This window comes from Pholcus phalangioides, unplaced genomic scaffold, assembly GCF_987345545.1.
Source record: "Pholcus phalangioides strain wild (caught in Gottingen) unplaced genomic scaffold, Ppha-v1.0 ptg000011l_1, whole genome shotgun sequence".
In the NCBI taxonomy this organism is placed as follows: domain Eukaryota; kingdom Metazoa; phylum Arthropoda; class Arachnida; order Araneae; family Pholcidae; genus Pholcus; species Pholcus phalangioides.
Window position 1 is genome coordinate 25,621,696 of NW_028301604.1, and position 17,181 is coordinate 25,638,876.

The 17,181-nt window shown below is 33.7% G+C and overlaps 1 protein-coding gene across 1 annotated transcript in view; it reads right to left on the reverse strand.

Annotated features, from left to right (window-relative positions):
* Positions 1–14,068: 14,068 nt before the first annotated feature.
* The window catches only part of LOC149080271 (synaptotagmin-5-like), a 59,964-nt gene continuing 56,851 nt past the window's right edge, over positions 14,069–17,181 (reverse strand). Inside the window, exons 6-7 of the mRNA XM_089239393.1 lie at positions 16,972–17,086; positions 14,069–14,511 (exon numbers count right to left, since the gene is read on the reverse strand). Of these exons, the coding sequence (XP_089095519.1) occupies positions 14,156–14,511; positions 16,972–17,086 (471 nt within the window). The 3' untranslated portion in view covers positions 14,069–14,155. The remainder of the gene's footprint in view (positions 14,512–16,971; positions 17,087–17,181) is intronic.

The following is a 17,181-nucleotide window of genomic DNA, read 5'->3' on the forward strand; positions in this document are numbered from 1 at the left end:
ATTAAGAGTACCTTTCAAGCGGCTTTGGCCCCGGCTGACCAAACATCTCGTTGCCGCCTTGTATACTTTACTATAATAAATCCTTCTATAATGATATATTTTTTAGGATATTTCAAAACCGCTCCTCTCCAACAATATCTTTTTATATTTCACTCAAAATCATTCTTTTTTGAAGTGTTAATGAAGTTTATGATTTAACTCTTTGTTACTCTGAAAGCTCTTCAGTTAACTTGAGGAATAACAGGCAGAACGATCTTAGCTCAATAAATATCTGTGGTTTAGAAATAATAAACTTAAATTAAATGTAGATAAAACTAAATTTATGCCATTTGTTTTACAATTAAACCTGAATTAAATTACTCATTTATTGGATAATGAACTTTTTGATTTTTAAAATTTAAACTCAGTTTACAAAATACATAGATTCTTTTTAAATGAAATAGATACAGGTGTTGTGCATTAGATCAGATGTCATAAGCAAAAATATTTATCTTCCCACTTGAATATGTATTTTTCTGCAATCATTGGGCAGGGCTAGAGCAATCAGAAAAAAATTAAGACGCAAAGATTTTATCTCCCGACAAAATCCGCCCGAAATAATGTATTTTTTTACTTCTCTGGGATTTAGGGACCCCTACCCATGCTGGCAGAAATGCTAACAATTTCCGATAGTTTTATGCTGTTCTCAGACTTCGTTTCAGTTATCGTAAGTAAAAAAAATTAAGCGCCAGTGTCAACCTTTTAGCCGTTATGGTGACCGTGAGCATGAGATTTGTCAAGTCCTGGACTCAGGGGTGGCTTAAGCGAGGGTGCAAGAGGTTCGGTGCACCCGGGCGGCAGGTTGTTAGGGGCGGCATCTTGGACTTTCATTGGGCACAAAAATTTTTATTTTCGTCTTCCCACTTGCCCGGTCTCTGAAACATGGGAAACGCCTTTGAAATAAATTTATAAAACTCGCATCGTTATACATCAACTTTACAATATAAGTATAAGTAATGGTGGCCCGTCAGTAAGTGCTGTTTTGTGAATTACCTGGTATAATCAAGAATGGTAAAATTTTGAAAAGGAATTTTCTTCAACAGCAGAAAGTATGATCAAGCACATTTTCTTGGCGGAGAATTGTGTGTGTGAGGCTTTCTCCAAAAGACAAAACAAGTTTATCTCAAGGTCTCCTAGGATACAGCTCAGTCAGCCTCCCCCAGGGTCATCTTTAGGGGCGGCACATAAGGCTTTGCACACGAGCGGTAGGTAAGCTCGAGCCGCTCCTGCCTGGACTAGCAGAATTATTACTTCCCACGTAACAGCATTGTATGAATTCAATGAAGTGCGATTAAAGAAGATTCCAGCTGTGTTTTATTTCCTATTTCGCAGATCGTTACGCTAATCAATTTGTAAATTCTGGAAAATTCAAACCTCACTAATACTATCATAGTGGTTCTCAAAGGGTGCATCGCGATGAACTGCGACATTGATGAGTGGCTCAACTGAAAATTCAATTCTTTCCAAGAGTTCTTTTTTAAACGATTATCATTTCTTACCAAATTATTCTGGGGAGCCGTGGATAAACGTTGTCATGTTAAGGGAGCCGCGGATGACCAAAGTTTGAGAACCACTGACTTATTAGGTAAGTTTGAATAAGGTTTGACAAATATCGACACAAACAATCAAATATTCACCTCTATGGCTAAAATACTTCTGTTTGTGACTTTAAAGTTTGTAAGTCGAGGAGTGGCTAATTATGGTTTTTGGGGGCCGCGAAATTCCTAAGCCCGGCCCTGGGTCGAGGCTACCACTCGTTCACGGAGTTATTGGTGAAAAGGGTGTTATGTATTATCGTGAATTGTCTCTCTACTGTTTTTCAATTAATTTCACACTATATATATAATTTTCCACAAACCTTTTTTTTTATAGAAATAAATTCAAAAATTTTTTCTCGAGATGGTTGATCACGTGACCCACGTTGATGACATTAATGACGATACTAGATGGCAGCACTACCGATATTTAACTTCCGTGGATATTATTTACGTCGTAAGGATTTATGAATTTTTTAGATGGCGTTCCGATTTCTCTTTGGACATGAAGTTGTATTAGAAATGAATTTAAAAGAGAAAAAATTAAGTCGCCAAATTACGGCGAAAATGTGAATTATGGCACCAAACTAACCAAGATTTTTCTCTAGCTGTTTTCAATCCCCAAGTTTGAAAAGATATGCAGAACAAGTTCGCGTTTGTGGTTGATGATTAAATTAACAACTAGTACTACTAATTAACAACTAGTGTTCAAATTATACTGCTTCGATCTATGAGGACCCGTTGCAGAGTAAAATGAGCCTATTGTTCTCAGGAAAAAACAGTCCCAGAATCCTTTGCGTTAGTTCCAGTCAAGGTTACCATAATAAATAGCTTATCGCATGGGCTCTTGTCACCAAGAAAGAGAGAGATGATTTGTTGCCAACTCTTAAAACAAAAACTTGCTCAAGAAAACTAGATGACCATATTTTCTGTATTTTACGGTATAAAAATTTTTTTCATTGCATTCCAATCAAAATACGGGACGCCACAATAAAAGTTTGATAAAAGTCCTTTTATAAAACTTGAAAAATGCTACCAATTGGTTGCATTTTCTAGAATGTAACCAATAATCTTATTATTGGCATTTTTCAAGTTTCATAAGAGTACTTTTATTAAAATTTTGTAGTGTAATCCCGGCCTTAGGTGGAATTTGTTTTAGGCCGGTATTACACTATAAAGTTTGATAAAAGTCCTTTTATAAAACTTGAAAAAAAAGCAGCCAATAAGGTCACCGGTTGCATTTTCTAGAATGTAGCTAATAACCTTATTGGTTAGATTTTTCAAGTTTTTTATAAAAGGGATTTTATCAAACTTTTATAGTGTAATGCCGGCCTTAAAGAAATGTTAAAATATTTTTTTAATTAGAAATTTTTCACCTCAAAAATTATTCACTGCCTTGTTTTGGGAAATATGGTTGCATTACATCACTACAGATCCGTAGCGTGCTTTATCGGGGCCCCCATGCAGACTTTTCTTATGACCCCCTTAAAAAGAGCTATTGTTATGCAAAATATGTGTACATTTTCTGCGGGGGGGGCCCTCATTTGGCTTGGGCCCTTAGGGCAGTTCTCCGGTTGCCCCAGTCTAGTTACGAACCTGAATCAGCACCGAACTTACAAAAGTCAGTGGTCGCACATATATCAGGGGTCGTAAAACGGGCGATTAAATGAAATTAAGATCTAATAAATGAAAAAAAAATTTGTTCCATTATGAGTTCAAATACTTGGCAAAGATTTTTACATCATAGTTTTATCGATTTATAGAAATGCCGTATGGAAAAATATGTCGTTATAACCAGAAGCGGTTTGAGGTCTCGAGCGCAGAAGGAAATGTTGGGCTCCTTTAATCAGAAAAAGTGTGAGTATTTTGCGGTTCTCTTAAGTCGGGCCCCGGGCGTGCCACAGCCGTTAAATCGGCCTCTGCTAATAGCATACTCAAATATATGACGATGTAGAAACATATATGCAGATGGGAACACTCTAGGCCCAGGGCCGTTGTAATTGTATCATGAGCCCCTGGGTAACATTAAATTTTTTTTGAGGCTCCGTTACCTCAAATGATTGTTTACCAATTTGCATGCTTAATTTTGAAAAATCCTTATGAGATCTAAAAATCACGAAGCATTCTGCATCCCGGGTCGTCTTAAGAGCATCATGGGCCACCCGGGCCAGGTGATTTTTCTGCAACCCTACCAGCCAATTCTCGAAAATTTTAACCAGATCTGATTTTTCTGAGGCCCCCCGGTTGGGCCCATGCCCTAAAACGTCACTGCCCCCGTCCGTTCTCGAGGGTAGGCTCATGCGTTAAGCCGGCACTGCCCACCAGATCGGGAGGGGAAATGTGGCCCAGCAAATGGACTAGCCACAGTGACACGAAATGCTATGTGAATATTGTTAGTTCTTTTCTATTTTTAACACTTAAAATTTTTTCACTGTTATGTTTGTTTAATGTTTCATTGTCACACATCATGTAATACATATATATATGTATATATACACATAATAAAGCACCCACAACACTGCTCAGTCCCTCATCCGGGGCAATAGCTAAAATTGACAATTATGGATAGCGCCTAGTATAAAATGAAAATGATCCATCATTTCCCCCCCTTTCAAGCCAACTCATAGATTGTCAAATACATGTAACTTCTGTACCAACCCCCCCTTCCCCCCCCAGACCATTCCAGTGGTATTGGCCACTTTGGGAAACACTAGTTTAAACAGGGGCGTGCCACAGAATCCCCCCCCCCCAACTCATTTAAAGCTTTTACTAATTTTCAGTTTACTTTTTTGTAAATTTGGGATTTCTATAACCATCATTTTTCATTAACTCTGTCAATTATTTCCTTCATTTATTCAAAATGTTCAGCAATGTTGGAAATGTTGGAATTGATTTTTAATCACATAATCTGAACTTCTGATATATTCTCAATTTCTCACGACATCTTAATTTTCATTACTTTTTCCAGGGATCCCACTCGAAAAATTAGGACTAAAAAAAATAGGATGGGGAAGGTACCCACCTTAGACAATATAATCATAGCATAATGAAAAAAATCCATTACATTTTTTTTTTCTCATAGCACTATTTCAGTATCCTATAAGATTGACTCAAGCCAAAGCAAAATGATGGAAATGACTTGGTTGCAATAACAATTTTTGGCCAAAACTGCGTACTAGCAACCAGATAATTCTTTTGTCTCTCCTCACAATATATATTGCATTCTTTTTTTGGAGTCTTCTCAGGCCTGTCATTTGGGGGGAGGCTTTTGAAAATACACTGAAAATGGTGTATATATATATATATATATATATATATATATATATATACATATTGAGTACATGTTCTTTGCCCCCCTGGAAAAAATTGAAATGATGGCCCCGAGTCCTCTACAATCCACTCTGTCAACTCTTGACATAACACACAGCAAATTATGAAGATATGTAAGTTTTTAAGAATGACGTTCCTTCTAGACCACTTCCAAAAGCACAGTTTGTAAATAACAAGGTCCAATGTAAGTAAATCAAGGTGAACCGTATGGCTTTACTGCCCCAGTAGCACAACGATATAGTACAATATCTGGACCATATTGTTATATATCGAAATGCCAGAGGAATATCAGATGTCATAACTATGATATAGAACGATCTTGTCCTATATGGTGCAAATTATTTATGATATTAATTGATCAAGTCTTTAATTTTTCAGTCGAATATGTATTTGATTCCATGTGAATAATCTCTACTTTGAAGGACAACAACTTGGGACAATAAGTTATTTTAATATAGTTTGAAAAACATAGATCTATATCGTGAACCTGACAAAGATCTATATCAGATTCTCGATATAGACCTGATATAGATCTATCAAAGAAGACATAGCTCTATATCCTGAACATGACATATATCTATATCGTGAACCTGACAAAGATATATATCACATACACAATATGCTGATATATCAACATATCGTGTGCATTTAAATAATAATATTGCCTTCAAATAAAAATTTGGAAAAATTTAAAGTCGGTACAATTTTTTGTTTGAATGGGAATTGAAAACGTTTGAATGAGAGACATCCCTCTCCTAAATACTTGATTTTTACTTTTGAGCTGTTCATGAAGTTTCTATAATTACCAGCAGAATGGCTCAAAGGTACACACTTTGTACTCCTTGACAAGCCAAGCAAGAAAGATTTTGAACGATTGCATTTTTTAGGGAAATACCGTGTGGAGGAGGCATATTGCTGTGCATTTTTCACCAATAATAGAAAAGTAAGTTGGCAAACACACACAATAAACACATTTTTTTAGAGTATTTAAATCTATGTAAATCATATAAATACAGTGTATTCCCCTGAAGTGCAACATCCACATTTCATATTATAACTCAAAAAAGAAACCTCACAAGCATACACAACTGACCACTTGATATATTTTTTTTTACAAATTTATTATTTTTCATTAAAGATATATTTAAGAAAACATAATTTCATAATAACATAAATGACTAGCTAAATATGACCAGCTAACATCACAAAGGAATCAAATATTTCATTTATTTTGTCTGATGAAGATAGTAAACAAACGTGAAACTTTAAAACGATTCAAAGATATTTATTTTAATTTGTTTTATAATTTTATTTACTGAGCATTTAAGAAATATTTGTTGATTGGATTTAGAATAGCTGAAATATTTAGATATAACCCTCTTTTGAAATTCTTAAACTTTTTGCATTTGTCCAATGCTTTTCAGTCATTCTCTGTTATTCATTCTCCTCTTGGCTATTCATTTTATTCTATGAACAACCTTGAATTTAAGTTCTCAATATAACATAACTTTGAAATTTTACAAAAGTGTAAATCAATATTATATGTGTTATGTACGTGAGGGAGCCAACTGTTCATCTGCAGATATAAAGCAAAATTCAAATGAAAAAATTGTTAAAGTGTGTTAGACCCTATATAACAAGTACTACACTTGTTTGTACACAGCCTTTTGTTTCATCTTATCAAAAAATTAAAATAAATTTGTTAGTCTTTATATTAGAATATAACACAATATAACAAGTTCACTTGCTTAAAAAGATAGTGTTATGTACAGTACAAACATCAAACATGTAAAGACGAAAGAAGTGAGTGTGATCTCTTTACATATGCAAAAATAATACACGAATTACTCACCATAGTGATCTAAAATAACTTGTGTAAACTGGTATATCATCCAATCTACCTATACCTTTGTACATATTATGAAAATTTTGTTCTAAAGCCTTTTTCAAACAATGTGCTGATATTTTTTATCACTATTGATTCTTTTCTTCCAAAACAGCAATCGTAGAACAAAGAAACTATTCATAGAAAATAACAAAACAAATTTTCTCTTGAAAAATCAGTATAATTTACTAATTTACCATTTAAATATAAAAAATTCCTAAATGAGATACTTTCTCTCCCTAAATTACTTGTCATGTTTTTTGTTAAACAAAAAAAAAAAAAAAAGATGAAAAAACCTTAAACAAGTTGACAATATTTTTTATATATAAGTCAACTCCCTCCATATGTATGCAAGCTCTGCTTTTGGGTGAGGGCATAGGGTTAGATTGGGGAGAGGGAGATTATATATGGATTTTCTTCCAGAGATATTTTGAGTAGTTTACCTTAAAAATAATATATACATGTTTTGTTTCTTTTTAATGCTAACACATAGCATATAAATTTGGCAGGGTGGATGAGAAGTCCTGGACATATTTTAAAAATGTATAACAAATCAACCAATTGACATAAAATGGTGCAGTTTGCACTAACATATTTATCAGGACCTAGAGTTTTTCGAAAATATTTAAAAAAAATGTTAAAATTTCACTAACAGGCGATGCTGTAAAACAAAAAACTTGATATAACACAAAATGCAACCCAAAAGTGCATAATTAATGTTTATAACAATTTGCCTTACATGAAACTACCATATTTCAACATGAGCCATTTAGATGTACTTTCACCCATATAGATGTAGCTTGAGCTAGAAAGGGCGCTCATATTGAAATGTGGTAGCTTTTTGTAAAGCAAGCTGTAAACTACACTAATTATGCACTGTTTGTGTTGTATTTTATGTGTTATGTCATGTTCTTTGTTTTACAGCACCAACTGTGAGTGAAATTTGAATTTTTTTTAATAAAAAAACAACAACTTTAGGCCATGATTAGTATTTTAGAGCAAACTACACTTTTTTTGTGTCAATTGGTTGATTTGTTATTAATTTTTAAAATGCGTCCACAGGATTTTTAAAATATGTCCTTGTCCACCCTTTTTATTTCCTTTTGTATTATGTATTTCTTTCAAAAACTATTTTTTAATTTTCGATCAAATTGGCTAGGGCACAGACCCCCCATTAAAATTTTTTGATAGAACAACCAAGATATATCACCAAAAAAAAGAAAAAGATATCTCGAGCAAGGATCTCAAAATTCAGAAAATATCATGTGATGCATTGAGTGTGCAGTGTTTTATCATTTTCGAATGCTTTCAATTATGAAGGATGCAAAATTAAAAACATAATGTGGAACAAAGGAATATCAGTATGGAATTTAGAAAAAAAAAAGTGCATTTAACTGATATAATTAGGCTGACCATATTTCCTCGAGAGAAATACGGGACATTGGGATTCCAAATACGGGAAAATACGGGACATTGCCAATTATTGCCGAAAATGACGCCAAAACCGAAAAAAGTCGCCAAATATTATTGAAATAACGGAGAAATCACAATGGCGTGAAATGCAGCATTACTGCTAATTGCAATGGGTTAAAATGAATTCCACGAAAAAAAATTTTCACTAAGACAAATGTGGGAGATTCATATACTCATTTATAGTTGCAGTTATCATAATATAATTTATAAGTTGATAATAATTTCAATCTTCGACTTCAATAAAGAATAAAAATTCAAGTAGGCTTCGTGCAAAATACGGGAAAAACCGGGACACTTTTGCTAAAAAGTCGGGACAACCAAAAAAACAGAAAATACCGGGACTGTCCCGGGAAATACGGGACGTATGGTCACCCTAGATATAATGCCAACTGAACATAATTCTTTTAATGAGCCAATTAACTTGCCAGAAAAAAGCAGAAACTTATATTTCCCATAATAAAGAAATATGCCATTGTAAATTGTTTTTTCAATTGCTGCATCCAGTGTTAAAATATTTGAGCTGGCTCCATCATACAACAAACTCAAACCAAAATTTCAGTAGAATATTCCAATAAATTTACATAACTCAAAATATTTCTACAATACTGATTTCACTCTAACACAAAGTGATGAAGGGAAAATAAAATAAAATAAAGCAACCAGCCATGTTTAATAAAAGTAATGTTAGCTCACACTAACACAGCTCTGAAACTATCTCTCACCTTTTTCATTAAAACCTCAAAAGAAACTATAATTTCATTAAATCTTTTACTGGAAGTTCACAGTGTTTATGGAAGACGTTACAACTAACTAAGGAATATTTGAAAACAAAAAGAGATTTTTTTCACATAATATCAAACATATAAACTTTTTCTACTTTCATCCTGAATCAAAATATCTTTTCATGCTTGAATACTTTTTCAGTGGTCATTTCCACATAATGAAAAGTTCCATTAAGTAAAAGCTCTCTGAAGGCATACTCAAATGATTGTCTCAAAATAATCAACTGAGACCACACAGTTCTAACGATTCACCAGTATTTCTTCTTACACATCAACAACGATTAATCATAGTTTTTAATCTAAATATGTTTAGATTATACACCACTCAAAACAATTAGGGGATACATATTATTTAAATTCATTAAAATTTAGTCAATGAAATTAACTCTTGTGACAACTCTGTCAATATCTAACAATGTTTTTTGTCAACATTTTATCAATTAAAATGTTTAAAAAAATTACAAGTAAAAACATTTTCTCTGATTGTTTTGAACAGTGTATACGAATACATGTATTTGTACAAAATTTTATAGTGTTAACTTGGATTACTATACTTTGAGAGTATTTCAAAAAGAAAAAGTGAATTGATACATGGAACAATACAAAGAAAGAAGTCATCTGTTAACGTTGGATTGTAATTCTTGTACAAAACACATTAAACAAGAACTATTTTATCATAATACCAATGAAAAGTTACAAATTTTCTGTGGAACAAGCACCAACTGATTGTATCTGAAGACAATGTACATACATACACTAAGACCCTTTTATAACAAAGTCAAAGAAAGCAGGGGGAGTATTTGTTATACATAAATTTTGTTATATCTTTTGATGATGCATTTAGCCAAAATTATATACATTTTACATGCATCGTGCACATAGACTGAGATAGACATGAGAGGCTGGGGGAGCATAATGATGATGATGCCAATTCATATAGTCAAATCCCATTATAACGAACTCCAAGAGACCGGATGAACCACTTCGTTATAACAAAATTTTGTTATAAAGGAATTCCAGGTTTTTGCATTGTTCCTATGTTAACTTATCTAGGGGATTAGAAAAGTGTTAGTTAAAACGAGATTTTCGTTATAATGGTATTCGTTAAAACGGGATTCGACTGTATATGCATATACCTGCTTCATCATTCATGCCACAGGGTGCCCCTCACCATATCTCTGCCCATGATCATGCATAATTTGTATTAATATTACCATTTTCTTTAACAAATGTAAACTGAACTAAATAATAAAATAATATAAAAATGATGGGGGAAAAATTTAATCCAAAAATCTCATGTAATTAATAACTGTATCATTGAAAATATGTTTTTTGCATACCTTATATTTGATTTGCCATTGCAAACATTTCTTAACATATTTTCTTTTATTTCCAAAATTGTGGGTAATGAGCTGAACAGAACATTTTGTACTTGGATATCCAAAAGTTATTGCATGCATGATAACAGCATCTATGCACCACCATTTGAGTCTAACCAACCAGTAGCAAATGTTTTGGTGGTCAGATTCTTAACCTAAAACTGATTTTGAGGTGCCTGTGAGAATTTTATTTAGCTAGGTGGAATTTTTTTAAAGTGTTTACGAAACTTCACTTTATGAAAATTCCACCTAGCTAAATGAAATGATCACAGAGACCTCAAAATTAGTTTTAGATGTTGTAAACATTTGGGGTATTGACCTACTCATACTCATCTGTCAGCAGAAACTAATTAGTTTCCCAAATAAAAATAAATGTACAAAATGTAAAATTGAGATTTTGGTACTAAGGAAGTTAAGGAAAGAAGAACCCTTATTTATATATATATATATATATATATATATATTCTTTGTAGCAAGAATCCTAGCTAGCGAAATTTGAGTTAAACAATAAAAAGCATGAAGCAAAGATGATTTTATAATAACTCGAAAATGACCCAAGATACTTATGACCAATTTTGCAAAGACAAATCTAAGTTGATGTCATCTGGAAAAAAAAGTGGACAAATCAATTGAGAAAATAACAACGATGTTTGATTGAAAACTTACTTTTTTATGTGCATATTCTCAAATTAGTTATTTGTTATAAGCAATCAACATAATATAGATAGACAATATGAAATCTCTAAAGTGGATAGATGGGAAAAATGTGTTATACTCATATTAGTTTTAAGTGGGCATGATTGTATATTCTGTCAAACTCTGAGATAACCAATTTTAGGGGACTGAAAATTTGGTTCATCATATCCCAGAAAAAATCCTGTGGGATGGGACTAAAAATTTTGTTATAAGCCAGATTCTCACTATAGCCATTGTTTGACTGTATTATTATATATAGTTTCTATTTTTAAAATAAATAAAATAAAACAAGAAATGTATTCAATAAAAAATTTACCAGTAATTCCTTATTGTATATATAATTTCTAGAAGAAACTCTGAATTACTGTAAATGACGCACTTGTAAAAAATTGTTAAATAAAACCTGATTCTGATGAAAAATGTTATATTATATGTAAACACCACACTTGTGAAAGATTTCATGATAAAATCTGAAACTACACTGCTGAAAACAATTAGGGGAGCACATGGTTTTAACAAAATTATGCAAAGATGTATACCGATAAGTAACATAAAATGAATCATCCATAATTTAAAGCCTAGCAGGAAACGGAAGAAGAAAACTTCATATGCAAATCAAAGTTCATGACGTCAAAAACCAGAAAAAGGAGATAAGGGCAAAAATCGGGATGTTGCAGAAACGTCTGTTTTACTGCCGTAACTGTGAAATTCGATTGCGCAGTATTTTTTTTTTGAGACAAGGTGACTTGAGGATGTCTCAACAACGTGATTTACCGGAATCCATGGCATGGCGTGTTATAGGCAGACTGGAATCCGGGCAAACACAACGTAGTGTCGCGGACGCTGTAGGAGTCGCCAGAAGTGTTGTTACAAGGCTGTGGAATCGATTCCAAGAAACAGGAAATGTTAGACGTCGACCAGGGCAAGGTCGGCCACGCGCCACTACGGCAACTGATGACCGGTATGTACGGTTAACAGCCCGTCGAAACAGAACAGAGAATGCTACGCAGCTGCGAAGACGGTTGCTCTTGGCAACAGGACGAAGGGTGTCCAGCCAAACAGTACGTAATCGGCTTCATGAGGGAGGGCTCTATGCACGTAGGCCAATGGTCTGCATTCCGTTGACCCCACGCCACCGTGCGGCCCGAAGAAAATGGGCTGCTGAACATCGAGATTGGGAGCAACATTTAAGTAATATTGAACGTTTCTTTATCTTTGAAAGATAAATGTTTTATGTTTTTTTCTCAAAATTAGTTTAAGGTTAATGCAAAATTAAAAAATTTTGAAAATCTGAAAACATTTCAGAAAATTTCAAATTTGGCACTCGAATCAGATATGCAGAGCATATGAAATAAAGGTTTTTTGCACCAAATAAATATGAAATATACTGAATGCTCAAAATAATAAATTCCAGTCACATCCACCACATAAAATCATGTGCAGATCTAAACAGAAATCATGTGAAATAACAAAAATTTATAATTTTCCATGGACAAGATGTGTTTACCTTATGCACACACACACATATACATAAGAATATATAGCAGACTTGTGTATATTTGCTCCAGCTCCTCATACTGATAAAAAACCTATCCTAAAGTCTTGTTAGTTGTCTTTATGGCATAAGGTTTCATAGATACCTTCCGCCAAAATTGCATCGGACTACAACATTAAAATCAAAATTTAATTTAACTTTAAAATTAAAATAATTTAGAAAAATATTCATTTTTTTTCTAAGAGCAAAACTTCAAAACATGGCAGCATTTCTTCTCTTACAGACAAAAGAAAACAAAACATAGCGAATTCAATACATACACTTGTTGATATGATGTTTTCTCGTAGCTATGCTTTCTCCAGATTTAGTGTATCATGATACAAGTATGAGGCATCAGCAACTTGAAGCCATAAACAAGTCACGTGCAGTTGTCTGTATTCGCAAGACTGATCCTCTTGGGAGGAAAGAAGGAGATCGTCGTCCACTAGCAACAATTATTTCTTGTAACAGCAGCAGTACCACCAACCAAATCTGAATTAAATAGGATCATAGGCGTGTTACCTTATTTGCACCTGTGCAGATAAGGTTGTTTACTTCCCCCCCCCCATCCCTCCCATGAACATGGAAGCTGAAAAATTTTATAATTGTCGTTCATGGGTTGTGATGATTAGTAGTAGGTGTGTACTTAATAAATATGCTCGCGTTGCTTACAGCATGTTGTTGCTTTTAGTGGATGACCGGCTTAAGGATTTTCTAAAAGTTCCTTTCATTTTATTAGTAAATAAAACATACACTACAGTCGTTTTCAATGAAATTGGAACTTTTGCATTTATACAAGATTTTGACATGGCCCCTTGAATGATATATATGTATATATATATAGGGTTCCACTGTATTGTGCACATTTGATTTGCCAATGAAGAGAAACTTTTGGGACCTAATATTTGATTAATTATCATGTGCTTGCATTAAACTCATGCTATCAGACTGGCACTCTTAATGCATGGGCCTACCCATGGCCTTATGTGCATAGGGTGCCTTGTGATAAGACAAAGATTTTTGAGAGTATTTTATTTTCCTGCATATAATCTGTGTATTAGCTCATTAGGTATAATAATATTATCAATAGGTTTTATAGTTCATATGTAAGTTAGATATGTTACAAAAAATCATAATTCCTCAGTGCAGATTTCTTCTACTGTAGGTATTGACGTATGCAAAGGAGAGATTTCGGGGTTAACCTTCCCTCCAAGATTATGGTGAATTTTTTCAGTAAATCCCTCTCGTCCCAATGAGAAAAACCTGTGTGTGCTACTGACTCTATATTTTCTCTATTTTTTGCAGCATATCACTTTTCCCTGAGGCCCATGGTGCTGTTAAGATGACCCAGGTTACAAAATTCTCATTTACATAAAAAGTAAAATACCAGGTAAGTTAAATCACAGTAACAATAATTAAATGCTTAAAAAAACATTTATAAATGCACCACCAAAGTACAAAATATACATCCAGCATGAATTTTCTTCTCCTAACTGTCTTTCTTATCTTAAAGCATGCCACTGGGTTACTTGCTTCCTGGGTGAGTGCCTCATAGCATTCCAGTGGTTGAGAGCTGTTCCTTTAGAATGAGAACCAATCACCACCTTACCTATGTAGCGCTTCTTTCTTGAAGAATTGTTTGAGGGAGTGGTTGGACTATCAGGTGAAGAAATAGAACCATCGGATATATCACGATGACTAGCTACAATCAAGAAAACCACTCTGTCTAGCTGGTTTGGGGGAAGATCAAATGTTAGTGATTCATTGAAAACTGGATTAGAAGTTCTAGGCTTGGATGATGTCTTTTTCTTACGTACTACTTTTTCATTGTGCAACAGCAACACTCTAATAAAAGGAGCTGAAAAGTTCAAATGAATCAATATCACTTCTCAAACTTATCAAATGTTAAACATATTGGGTTGTTCGGAAAGAAATTTCGTTTTTTTTTAATGAAAATGAAAGACGGTTTTCTTATAGTTAATAAATATTTTATTGAATTACATATTCTCCATTCCGGTCCAATACCTTCTGCCAACTTTCTGGCAATAGCATGATTCCATGCTCATAAAATTTTTGTTGTTTGCTGGCAAAAAACTGATCCAGGTGATTTTTGACCTCCTCATTTGAAGTAAAGGTTTTATCATCTAGAAATTTTGTAGAGACCGGAACAAATAATAATCAGAAGGTGCCAGATCTGGAGAATATGGTGGGTGTGGCAGTATTATCCTATCCAAGCTGTAAAAGCTTTTGGCGAGTTACCAAACTTGTATGTGGTCTCACATTATCTTGGTGGAACACTACACCTAGGCGTTTCAAATGATCATGAACAGTCGGATTCAATAAATTTAATCTCTCAGCAATTTCACGAGTTGTTATTTGCCGGTTTGCATCAATTAATGTCTTTATTGTGTCTTCATCAGCTTCAACTGGCCTTCCAGAACGTGGTGCATCTTCAACATCAAAATGGCCGGATCAAAATTTTGCAAACCAGTTTTGGCACTGGCGTTCTGTCAATGCATCTTCTCCATGCACATCGAATAACCTTTTTCTTGCTTGAACAGCATTTTTACCTTTTCGATAGTAAAAAAGTAAAATATGCCGAAAATGCTGCTTTTCACTTTCCATATTTGAAAGGGCACCAACCAAAAACTACTGCGTAGAATCAATCACAAGCAAGCCTTGCTATATCAGCTGTCAAAATATATAATGATTATGCAGTTTAAGTGTGAAGTTGGCTGTGGAAAAATACAATTACGTCCTCTGTTGGGAAAAAACGAAATTACTTTCCGAACAACCCAATATTTGTAAGAAAAATTACACTGCTCCAGAAAATTTTTTCCAATAACTAAAACTACTTAAATAAACTAATTTGAAGAACAGATGATCAGATTTGAGCAGTAGTTATGAAAATCGGTTCAGTGGTTGTAAAAGGTTACTGGTTATTTTTTATTAAAATTTCTTGCTGATAAGGTTGCAATTTATCCATATCAGTACGCCTACAAATTTCTAAATGCCAAAAAATGTTTCATCATTTTTGATATGATTTCACCCATTTTCAAGTTGCTGATTTATAAAATGTATTCAAGTAGTGTCATACATCAGCTAACAAAGATAATTCATTCTGCAATCATATTGGTTAGCTAAAATAGGATTCCTCATAAGTTCCTATGGAAAAATCATTCAATTTGTTCCAGGTGCAGTCCAAAATTTGAAGATAAGTTTTATAAAACAATAAGAAGCACTTTCAAAAAGACAAAAACTGTCCAAAGGTTGAAATGAACAGCTTCATAATTGTATAAAAGACTATGTACACAACCCTTTCAGGTTCCTAAGTATTCATCTATATAGTTTGGTCAGCTCATTTCTGTTTGCTCATAATGAATAAGCAGACCTCTCAGTTTGATACTAAGAGTCTTGCACTGAAGCAACTAGTATACCAAAAACATTCTCAAGTCTAGGCTCTTTTTTCAAAAATACATTTTGTTCTAGTCATAATCATTCATTTCAACTGAAATAGTTCAGAAGCTTTCTGAAAGAGTAGTCTGGAAAGTGGTTCTGAGAAAAGGGCCGTACATTAATCGGCCTCAAGTGACAGTGGTTTTGATGTGATAATCATGCTGAAAATTCAGCTCACAAGGCCACATGTCAACTAAAACCTTCAATAGCAGAGTCCACATTTGTTAGCCAGGGTAGAAATACCACAAAAACATTCCTTTGGCAAAATATTCATTCAGACGATATATCACTGTACTACATAAGTACTACATAAAGTATATACCATCTGTACATCATTGTAAAGGTATATATTAGCGCGTGGATCATGCAATGATAGCATTCGCAATTGGTTGTTCAGTAATTTGTACAGTATTGTGAACAATCCTTGAGCTGTTTGAACTGGGTCCACCTGGATTCGGTTTTTTCAATGAACACCAAGGAAAGAAAGGCACACAAAGGAAGTTTGTGTACCCACCAACAGATTAAAACTGCTGCAGGGGGTCATACGTTGCAAGATCGGCGCGCTAATGTATACATGCCTTAAGGACTTAAAAAGCATCCAAGGTGATTCAAGTTGCTTCTTGATAATGTAAACAATCTGTTATGCCCATCACACACAGACAACAGGAACAGTTCAAGTGTTTAACTGTCATCAGCACATCTGATATTTTAAAACCTGCTGGCTTCCTTTATTTTTAGCAATTTTCTACAGTCAATTTTGAAATGAAGGAAAAAAATGCAAATTTATGCAGTATGCATTATGTTACTTTTCAAATTATTTAATTTTGAATACCTTGTATTCATAAAGAAAAAGAGAGCTTACCAAAGGAATTTAAATCATCTGTGATAACTTTCAAATTGCTTGCTTTCACTACATTAAATGTCAGTCTCTCTGCTGTTGGGAGGAAGCTTAAACTGAAAAGGATTTCTCCAAGCTCCTGTAATTATCAATATCCCAGATTCAGTGAAACTCATGAGCAACAAGTTTGAATGAAGCAAAAAAAATAAAATAATAATTACAATAAATATGAAA